At 45.9% G+C, this 11139-nt stretch overlaps 1 protein-coding gene across 1 annotated transcript; it reads left to right on the top strand.

Annotated features, from left to right (window-relative positions):
* The first annotated feature begins 260 nt into the window (after positions 1–260).
* HEBP2 (heme binding protein 2) lies at positions 261–4071 on the top strand. The gene is made up of 5 exons (XM_009078607.1): positions 261–439; positions 2639–2723; positions 2829–2964; positions 3077–3242; positions 3798–4071. The coding sequence occupies exons 2-5, from the start codon at positions 2649–2651 to the stop codon at positions 3970–3972; spliced, it is 552 nt and encodes a 183-aa protein (XP_009076855.1). The 5' UTR covers positions 261–439; positions 2639–2648; the 3' UTR covers positions 3973–4071.
* The last annotated feature ends 7068 nt before the right edge of the window (positions 4072–11139 follow it).

Genomic DNA, 11139 nt, shown 5'->3' with positions numbered 1-11139 from the left:
AAAAGCTGCCATTCCGGCCCACCACTCTCCCGTAATCCGAGGCTGGGGGGGACACTATTGATGTGAAATCCTTTCCCTCCCAAAGCACAAAACCTGCTGCTGCCCCTGACACGAGCAGGCACACAGCCATGGAAAGCAGGGGAAGTTACACAAGGGGGCAAAAGTGTTTACGGAGCCAGATCACACACTGGCCCCAGTGTTGCCTCGTGGGCAGTAGGTGGGGCTTTAGGCATTTGCGTGGGGGCTCTCCAATGAGGCCCAGGGCAGCACAAGGCTCCAGCCTTCTGCTTTTCATAACAGCATCCCTCCTCCAGTAGGGTTGAGGCATGGGAGGAGCTTGCCCAAACTCAAATAAACACTGACATGCAGCATCTTAGGAGGATGTGCAGCCTCAACAGGACAGACTGCAGCAGCTAGAAGGATAAGGACAGCTCAAAATGTAAGTACCTCTATTTCTCCACTTCCTTGGTATCATTAGTGGCTTGTGGGGTGGCATGTTGTCTACACTTACTGGTGGCAGTGGTGTAACCTGCTGTCTGTCCCTTTGACCCACGCAGTAACAGATGCAGGAAAACCTGAACACCCTACAGACATAGGAACAGACATTTCAAAGCTCAGCTTTCCTGTAGATCTAAAAATTGTTCAACTGCAGATATTTGGAGGATTCCTCTCAGTTTGTCTCTCCCACCCCAAAGCATTGGTTTATGTAATGAAGTGTTTTTTACATGCAGTCAGTGACAATACTGGCCATAAGGTTATAGAAGACTGAGCTGTGAGATCTATCCAGCACAGAGGTGTGTTGGGGAGAGGTTGGATATGGCAAGAAGAGAGGAGCCAACTCCTTCAGTAACTACTACAAGTGTTAAACAGAGAAACATGTACTACTCTGCTTTCTCACACACCCAGGGAGCACATGAAGAAGAGCACTGTGTTTTCTATCATGTTGTAGTAGAGAAAGTGCAGTGACAGCAAAGTAACAGCATCTTTGACTTTGAAATGGCCATAAACAAATGCCTGTAGGAAGTTTCAGTTTAATTGTATATATTTATCATTGCAAAGCTCATGTTTGCTCCTAGTTAAATGGATTCCTGCTTCAGAATGCTTTGTTGACTTTAAATACAATTGACAAGAAGTCTATTGGAGTACAGCAGTGCAGAGTCCCTGGTGACCATCAGTCTGGTCAGGTGTGCTGGTGATGTACCTTCAGGCTGGGACAGGGAGGGGACAGCACCTGCTCTTCATTGCTGGCACCAGTGTCCTCCTGTGTGGCTTGGGAGAACCTTCCTGTGTTCTATGATAACTGAAGGAGCTGCTAGAAAAAGCTCAACACATGAGTGCTTTGAGCACGACTGACTTTCAGGACTCCAAGTGAAATAATGCCACAAGGGGTTTTGGTGTTGTTTTCAACCTCTGATCTCAAAGAGAAAACTCCTGAACTCTGAACAGGGTACAGAAGGGGATTGATAGTATTCAACAGTAGTCTACATGTCATATGGAAATGGGAAAAGGCAAGAAAGTAGTCAAGAAGCACAAGGCAGGTGTTGATTTTGCAAAAGCAGTTATGTTCTGTTACCCAAGAAACATGCAGATAAACCATAGGCTGAAATCCCAAGAATCAAGGTGACTGCTGAATCAACTATGTGCTGTCTTTGCAACATGAAATGCAAAGGACACAGGAATGAAACAGAAGCCAGAGGCTTTCTCAGCATGTAGCTTACAGACTAGGATCTGCCTGGTAGTGATAAAAATCCTAAATGAAGCCTCCTAAAATCTCAAGACTTTTAACCAGATGTGATTATTTTCATAGCGATTTGTGATGGTTTTCACTTCCTTTGTTTTCGGACAGTGAGAAGTTGAGTGTTTTCCCATTTTCAGCTTTTTCCTTCCATGTGAAGGCCACGCAGGGAAGTAGCTACTTACTCCATAAATGCAGCACATCTTTTATCCACAAGACTCTGGGGCTAAAGGCCTTTAAGGCATCAGCTATTATAGAATCATAGAATGTTAAGGGGTTGGGATGGAGGTTAGGGATCACCCAGCCCCAGCCCCTGCCCTGGGCAGGGACACCTCCCAGCAGAGCAGGTTGCTCAAGGCTCATCCAACCTGGCTGTGAACACTGCCAGGGTTGGGGCAGCCACAGCCTCCCTGGGCAACCTGGGACAGTGTCTCACCACCAGAACAGTAAAATACTTTTTTCTAGTATCTAATCTATGATTCTCTGCAAGTACCTGCCAGGAGGCTGTAGCCAAGTGGGACTCAGGTTCTTCTCCCAGGCAAAAAGTGACAGGATGAGAGGACATGGTCTCAAGCTGTGCCAGGGGAAGTTTAGATCAGACAAGAACTTCTTCCCAGAGTGTGGTTAGACACTGGAATGTGCTGCCCAGGGAGGTGGTGGAGTCATCATCCCTGGAGATGTTTAAAGAGACTGGACATGACACTTAGTGCCACAGTCTAGTTGCCATGGTTGTGTTAGATCACAGGTTGGACTTGATATCTCAGAGCCCTTTTCCAACCTGATTGGTTCTGTGACATTTCAGCAACAACTGAACCATCAGGCAGAAAAGCCCTAATGCTTTCTTCTGCCCCATTTCCACCATAGTGATTGAAGAGTTGCCAATGAATTGTGTCTACCTTTCAGCTCAGTCAAGATGATCAAATCCTTCAAGCAAACCTTCCTGTCCCTGGACCTGCAATCCCCTCGGTGGAGCTCCACAGAGACAATGGTAACTGCAACAATATTTTCACAGAGATCTGGAAAAAGTAGCTATGCCTTTAGGTTCTCTTTGTGCCCACTTCTCATGGTTGTTGTGACTTTTGCTACCTTTCAGGCAAAGGACTACGAGCTCCGTCAGTATGAGACAGCCAAGTGGGTGAGCACAGTGGTGAGAGGGGAGACCCAGAAGGAAGCAATGCGCCAGGGCTTCTGGAAGCTCTTCCACTACATCCAAGGGAAAAATGAGAAAGGTAAGACATGCTGGGTTGGAGTGGCATGAAGCCCAAACAGGTGCTGAAGCTGAAGAGTGTAGAGCAATAACAAACTGGGGGCTGCAGCTTCGGTGTTTTACCTCTCCTCTAGAAATGAAGATTGATATGACAGTGCCAGTGACCTGCCTGGTGAAATCTGGCTGCACAGACTTCAAGATCTCTTTCTTTGTGCCATTTGAACACCAGGACTCCCCTCCCCAGCCCACAGACTCCGATGTGTTCGTTGAGGAGCGGAAGGCAGCAGCAATCTTTGTCCGGTAAGCAAACCCAGCAGAGCTGAGAGCAGGTGAACCCACTCCAGCAGCTGCACTTACTGAACAGGAGAGATCCTGCTCTTCAGATCCTTCACTGGAATTTGGAAATCTTTCTTGTGCTGGGTATCTTACTAAGAACAAAGAGAACTGACCAATTCATTTTTCAGCCAACTCTTCAGTGGGTTTGAGAGGTGCAGCCTCCAGAATCCTCTTGTCCTGGTCAGTCTGTGCCACAGAACAGCTAAACCACTCTTCCAGCACTCTTGGTCTGTAGTCCTGAACTCCCACAAAACCTGCATGGCAGTTCTTTTTGACAGGAAAAGTACCCAAGGCAACACTTGCCCTGTGCCAGCTAACACACTCAGAACTGCAAACAACTTAGGTGTTTCAGTCCTACCTTCTAAACCAGCATAAATTGCCATATTCTCCCTGACAGCTACTTCTTCAGACTACAAACTTAATCACAAGTGCTTCAACTCTTGGCAAGCCTCAAGCTTCCTTCTGTGAATATAGAAAGGTTTGAACTCTTACCAGAAATTCCCTTTGCACTTCTACCAGGTCCTTCGGTGGATTTGCCTCCCCAGAGAAATATGCTGAGGAAGCTGAAGCCTTGGCCAGAACCTTAAGGAACAGAGGCCAACCATTCCATGAAGACTTCTTCTACACTGCAGGCTATGACAGTCCCTTCAAGCTCTTCAACAGGCACAATGAAGTGTGGTATTTTAAAAAGTAATGTGGTGGTGGGGAACATGAAGAGGCTACTAATCAGCTCTGGATGAAACCAGACCTTATTAATGGCTTTTGCTTTAGTGCAGAAGAGATTTAATTTGCACATGGACACAGAATGTCTAATTCATTTTCTCTAGGATGAAATACTATTCTGGCTAAAAAACATTTCAGCTCTGTCTATGAAGTGTAACTTAAACTCAAATAGATTGTACCAGGTGGAGTGGGAGGGAGGTATGACAAACTTACTCCTCTGAGTGAAAGGTTCTAGAGAACACTAATAATTGGAAAATAATCCTGCCAAACAGTTTGGATGTCTAGTTTACTTCTCATTAGAAGTGCTACAAGCAATAGCTCAAGTGTTATGGAGAATAAGTTCTTCATAGAGCTAATTTTCCCCATATTGACATCACCTCTGAGACAACAGAAAAATGGGGAAATTAAAATGGTTTTTCAGACAAGAAACCTATGAGTTTTGGGAAGCACCAACCCCTCAGCAGGCCTTAGTGCCTCATAAAGTAGCAGCATCAAGATCTCCCACTTTTTCCTCATGCAGGCCAAATGTTGTCTTGCTCCAGACTAATGTCAGTGACCAGTTTGGACCAAGAATCCAGTGACAAAGGCTTAAGGAGTCCAAGCTCTATCTGTGCTTGTACTGTGCACATCTGCACCTGAACATTTAACTCCAGGCTTGCTGGTGACCTACCATTTTAAGAGCAAATGTCCAAGCATTAAGTGTTTAGCACTCACCTACAACACACTAATTATTCCTTCAGTTATTTGCTTTGTCCACATATGGGTATTGCTCAGGTCAACTGCAGCCTGCACACTTAGCAGGACTTGGCACCCAACTTATGACACTTGCAGGACTAGCATTTCAACCTAGTTTAGTCCCTGCTCTGAATCAAGCACTTCAAGCTTTTCTAGAGTAACCTAGAGCTGTTTTACAGCAAATTGGTCCAGTCAGAAAGGAGGTCACAACAACAGGTAGAGTTTGCAAATTTTTATTGTCTCCAATCAGCATTAGGAAAACATTACCAGTGGGGTAAAAATCACCTTGGCTTTTACAATGCTGTTCATGCAAGTGTAACTCATTATTCTGCAATCTTCCACCTATTAAGACAGACATAAGAACCATTATAAGGCACCAAACCAGCACAAGGCACTTGTTGGGAACATCAGACCTTGGAGTTTCATCTCTGTTCAGTGAGAGAGTTCAAGCTAAGGTTATCATCACTTGTTCCAGCAAATAAATGTCATTATTACTGCAGCTACACTCACCTGCTCAGTTCTTCACATAGCAGTTTGAGTTGTCTCCTCACCTAAAGAAGAAAACACAATGAGCATATACAGTAGCACAAGTGCTAAAAGCTCCACAGCAGCTTTGTAACCTCAGAGGAAAATGGAACGGAAAGGGTAATATCACAGTGATTCATTTGGCAGAATCAATTTCATCAGTGGCTACAAACACCCCCACAAGCTTCTAACAACTCATCTGCTGTGTGGACTCACCCAGTGAGGCTGCAGACAGCACACTCCTTTCCTGAGAAAGAGAAGCAGTTTCAGAATAAGAGAGCAGCAATGCATGCAAGTCTTAGTTTATTCATCTATGAATTCCTAGCCACCAAAATAATTTTAGGTTTCCCTCTCAGCTAGCAACTCACAACAAGCTCAAGTTACAACACCCAAATAGCATATACAAAGCCTACAAATCCTAACTGAATTGGAAATACACAACTACTGACATCAGAACAATCAGGGAAAGGCCAAAGCTACTACTTGGTTTGTTATACTCTTTCTCCCCAACAGAAAGTTGCACTGAATGCAACTCAAGTCCCATAGAAATCATCCTGTAAGTTTAAGTGAGAACTATTCTGTTGGGAAACAGGTTTGTACAGCAATCATCTACAATTTGTCTCAATTTGTGTAGAGCAAATAAAAAGATGGGAAATTGCTGCAAAGTGACAATCTCAGCATACAGGGTTGTTGGGATTTCTGAATTGCAGAGTGCAGTGTTTGTGCTGCTCACAGAACAGCAGAGGAGTTTTATTTGCTACTGGGCACTCTGCTGTGCTCCATCAACACTGCACTAGCTCAGTGGTCTCCACTCACACAGCTCCTTGATTTATTATTTCCACTGCTTGAAGACATCCAGCAATAAACCCCCAATTTTGAATCAAGGCAAATTCTTCTGTTCAGTCAGGACTCTGCACCAAATTTACCACTTGGGAGCTGCTCAGAAAGAGCCTTTCCTTCCCACAGCAAATTCACAACTACCCAGAAGTGCATTCAGGCACATCCTGTTTATTCCCACAGTAGCTGGGAGGGGAAGAATCAGAATACAATGAAGGGAAAACAAATCAGATCTCCTGTGGGACTAATTTTAGGCACTACACTCCAGGCATTCAGCACAAAAACAGTATTCCAGGAATTCCCAAAGCCCATGTACTCCATACATACCTCAGACATGTCTGTCTTGCTTCTCACACAAACTCCCCGTGAGCTTCAACCCTGTAACAAGTGGAACTTTACTAAGACAAGCTCCTTGGTGGTGCTTCAGGAGTAACTTAGCATGTGGGTACTGTTTCAGCACAAGAGTTCTCCTCAGCCTCATTCAGAGAGATTCCCATTGCTTAGAATTCATCACAAACAGTACATGCTAAGAGCACCTTGACACTATGTCACTTGTTTCTCCTTAGAGCATCTAACCTCACCATTTCAGACCTTATCCCCCATCAACATCTTCATGCACATCACACAAAAACTCTGATCCAGCTACTGAGATAAGTAATTTCCCCACATGACTTCAACCACTGAAGATGACTGCTACTCCCACTGCTTAATTTAACCAGCAATGAACTAAAGAGCAAATAATTGGGCTGGCTGTGCTCTGTGCTACCAAGTTACCACACACTCGTGGAGGTCCCTAGTGGGTTTTTTTAGTTACAGAAAGCAGGTAACAACTTGAAGTAGTAAAAAAAACCCTTATGACAAATGAGAAGCAAGCAGCTTACCAAGTGAAGCATGTCACAAAGTATCCACCAGTTCTCAGTCTCCAGTCTAGGATACACAAAGAAAATGGGATGTCACATTGTAAAACTTCCAGAAACTCCTTTGTCCATTACTGTAAAGGTAATAAAATGCTCGAGGAACCCTCTGCTTAATGCTGCAGTTACACTGCAATTACAGGCCAGGAGCTTCCCCATCCCCTACCATGTACATAGCTCAGTCACATCCATGTAACTTACTTTGGCTGGTAGCACCACTAACTGCACCACTTCCCAGCTCCAGCACACCTGGAACAAAGCAAACCATCAGGACAGCACAGAAACAAGCACAGGAGGGTGAAATCTAGGTCAGGTGCCTGCAGTCAGATAGAGCTAATTGCAGACCTCCACAACTGGAGTCAGGGCAGTCACATCTCTCATCACACAGGCAGCTCCCACTGTCAGTCCCTGCACAGCTCTGCTCTGGGCTAAGGTTTGCTATGGGGAGGAGGGCAAGTAACTCCAACAGTGCCATAGAGCTACTTCATGAGCTCACAGGGAGAGCTGGCAGACACCAGCTTGCCAAGGCTGGGCTTTACCCAGCTGTTCTCCCCTTTAGCATCTTCCTGTTTTGGCTGAGAGGCAGGCAGCAGCCAGCAGCAGCCCCCTGCCCCTTCCCCCCAGCTGTTAAATACTTCACCTCTGGGTGTACTTCGAAATGTTAATACTTGTAGAGTTAGAACAAGTACTTACCTTGCAAGGAGAACCATTCTGGAAGCCTGCAAAGGAAAATTTCCTATTAGTCAGGGCCCAGGAGCAGGTTTTAGTGTAAGAAGAGTTCCAGTAAAATACTGTATCAGAGTTTGGTCAAGTTTTATCCTCATGGGGATCGGAGACCTGATTCAACATCATCTACAGTAGGCTGCAACACTCCCATCCCATTCCACCAGCAGAGTGTGAGGTCAGCTCCCAGCACTCTCCCACATTTCCCAGCTCCAGAGGCTGCTGAAACTGAACTGCAGAGTTTAGCGACATGTAATCATCCAAGCTGTGCAGAATCAGGAAAAGCATTTCAGGCACTAAATTCATAGTGCTGTGGGATTCACCATTTACTTAGCCTGATCAGGCACATTCTAGACATCTTTACCATAATTATTTCATGCTTGCATTGTGAAGCATGCAGAAAGCTGAAAGCACATTTAGGGTAGAGTATACTTACTTCACACTTTCCAGAAACAAAATGAATTAGCAGACCCTGTTATCTCTAAAACAAACTCCCAAGCAGAGATGCAACACAGACAAAAGCAGCATTTATCTAAAATAACTGTTTTTCAATCACCTTTAGGTAGGAAGGCTTTATCTTCACCACGAGGTGACACAGCTTCTCACCCAGGAGGCATAGGTGTTCTCTGTGCAGGACAGCCTGCAAAGCAACAAAACACTATCAGAACTCAGAGCAGATCAGCCTTATTCTGCTGCACTCTGTGTTTCATTTCAGCACAGCCCATCGTCTATCCTGCTGTTCATCCTACTAAAGTTTTAATATTTTAGCCCATTTATGATCTCAGATGATCAGTTTTTTTCAAAACACACCGATGGCCCAAAAGTGCTTCACCCTCAGCTTTCCACAGGACTTGTCTGAACAGCCTAAGCTATGGGAGGCTGTGTCAGACAGGAGCGAAAGACATAACAGCATGATCACCATGGGGCATCTGCTGAACTATGCTGTCATCACACACAGCCCTCCCACACAGCAGGGACACTAAACACAGGAGGCAGTGCACTATTTACCTTGCACAGCTTGGGCTTCATCTCCCAGCGCCTGCAACAGAAGCAGAGAGAAAACATCAGATTCCTTCAGATCCTGGCCAAGCCCAGAACTCCCAGCCAGTGATCCCAGGAGCAAAATACTTCAGATAGGAGCGAAAGACAGAAGTGTTCGTCACAGGATGCTCTGCTGAACTATGCCATCATCACTGTATCTGCTCTGGAACCATCACCCCTTGTGACAGCTTTTGAAACTGAATTTTCCCAATAGAACATTCAGTTTTTGAATACTACCAACTGTCCCGTGTCTTAGCAGAAATTAATCTCAGTACAGACTAAATACTTGATAATGAATCAAGCACTTCCCTCCCATTTCACACATCCAACCCTTCCCTTCCCATTAGTGTTTCAACAGCTCCATGGAAATCTCCCCCCCCTTCATAAACTGCATTTCTCACCAGGTCATGTTCCTTCTGCACATCTTCTGATGGCCCAATTCATACCCTGAAAGAAAAAAAAGCTTATCACCAGTACATTCAACAATCAAACATGGAGGGGAATTCAAAGCTGTTGTGCCTCAGATAATTGTCATGGTGGTAAAAGTGTTCATCACACTGTAGGTCAAGAGTAGCAAATAAGGGTCATCATTGTGGCACCAGAGGGAAAACAGAATTTAGCTGCTGACTGGTGTGATCAGAGCTTTCTACGCAAACCCTAAGCATCATTTTATGTTCAGATCTCAGGAACTGTCTCTTACCTTGTGGAGCAGCATCAAGTGGTCACACGTGGTAGCAAATCTGAAACAAATGCAACAACAGTTTCAGGAGTTTTCAGAAGCAAGGGGAGCACCTCTGGCACTGAGCAGACAAAAGCCTCAGCATAGAGTTTTCAGAAATCATTTCTGTCCACTACTCTTACACTGAAACCATCACAGGCTCTGAGTCAGTTCACATCAATCCCCACAGGGACACATTTCCTGCAACAAGCACTTTTCCCCAAACTGCCATTTATTGCTGTCAATGGTCAAACAGCAGCACTGAAGACAAAAAAGGACCTGGAGTACTGTTGTAGCCTGGTCACAGGATAAGCAGTGGCTCAGAAACAACAGGAGCATCACAAACACTCTCCAGGACAAAGGAACACCTGACTTTCCCCAGTCATCGCAGTGAGCATCCAGGCAATTACTGCATTACCAGTGCTGATCCTGTGATACCCTGACACAAGGGAACTCCAGGCCAGTTGCTGTAAGGAACCCACACAGTAGTTTTAATCTAAACTCTGCATTTCAGAGGCAACACTTACCTGTGTTGAAGCCACAAGAGGGAAGAGTGCAGCTGCTGCATATTAAGCTAGAAACAAGAAAACATGTTAGTTTTCATCCTTCCAAGAATGCTGTTTTCACCTTTGAAGAATCCAACTGAATTCCAAGTCCATACTCTGAGCCTTAAAGCTCTACCCAGACGCAATCTGCATTTCTGCTCTTTGAACAAACAAGGCCACGAAAAATGATTGCAATCCTTGTTTTTTGAGCAGGACAGAAGCACTGAGCTCCTTGCTCTCTCACAGCTGGTGCATAACCCCTGGGTCAGTCTGGCAGCTGAGAAATTGGTCTGCTCAGCAATACCCACGTGGTGCCTCAGCCACCCCAAACAGGCCACCACAGCTGCCCCGTGCCCAGATCAGATTTGTTGGCATTCATCACCCTCTCAGATGTCCCTACCAACATAGTTCTCATCACGTGTGGGCACAACGATCTCCAAGGGAGCCAACCCTTAAACCTTCCACAGCACCAACACTGCGTTTTGCACAGGGTTTGTAAGCTTTGTCCTTAAACACAGGCCCAAGGCTTGTCTTTGCAGCAAGGTTCAGATATCCACGTTTTAATGGCATCTCCTCGCTGTGTCCCAGGGTCTCCCATGAGAAAAGGGCTCCTAGGCATGACCCTTATCAGCCTCTACAGCTCTCTGGAGAAGAGGAGGCTCAGGGGAGGCCTTATCACCCTCTGCAACTCCCTGACAGGAGGTTGGAGTCAGGTGGGGGTTGGTCTCTGCTCCCAGGCAACAGCAGCAGGACAAGAGGGCACAGACTCAAGCTCTGCCAGGGGAGGGTTAGGTTGGAGATTAGGAAGAGCTTTATTCTGGAGAGAAGAGCTTTATTCTGGAGAGAGTGCTCAGGCATTGGAATGTGCTGCCCAGGGAGGTGGTGGATTCCCCATCCCTGGAGGTTTTCAAGCTGAGAGTGGATGTGGCACTTAGTGCCATGGGCTAGTGACCACGGGGGGGTTGGACTCGATGATCTTGGATATCTTTTCCGACCCGGTGGATCTCATGACCCCACAGCTCCGCACCGGAGGCAGCAGAGCACACTGCTGGGCACCACGAGTCTCGGTGCTGCCCGTGCCCCGCTCCCCTCACCCACCT

Source organism: Acanthisitta chloris, unplaced genomic scaffold (assembly GCF_000695815.1).
Source record: "Acanthisitta chloris isolate BGI_N310 unplaced genomic scaffold, ASM69581v1 scaffold29237, whole genome shotgun sequence".
Taxonomy (NCBI): domain Eukaryota; kingdom Metazoa; phylum Chordata; class Aves; order Passeriformes; family Acanthisittidae; genus Acanthisitta; species Acanthisitta chloris.
Note: the sequence above shows the minus strand (reverse complement) of the source record. Positions and strands in the feature narration are given on the sequence as shown.

Excerpts from the sequence above, each read along its gene's own strand:
- HEBP2 (XM_009078607.1), top strand. The coding sequence starts at position 2,649 with ATGATCAAATCCTTCAAGCAAACCTTCCTGTCCCTGGACCTGCAATCC. Across the intron at positions 2,724-2,828 it reads GGAGCTCCACAGAGACAATG|GCAAAGGACTACGAGCTCCG; the intron begins GTAACTGCAACA and ends GCTACCTTTCAG. Across the intron at positions 3,243-3,797 it reads GCAGCAGCAATCTTTGTCCG|GTCCTTCGGTGGATTTGCCT; the intron begins GTAAGCAAACCC and ends CACTTCTACCAG.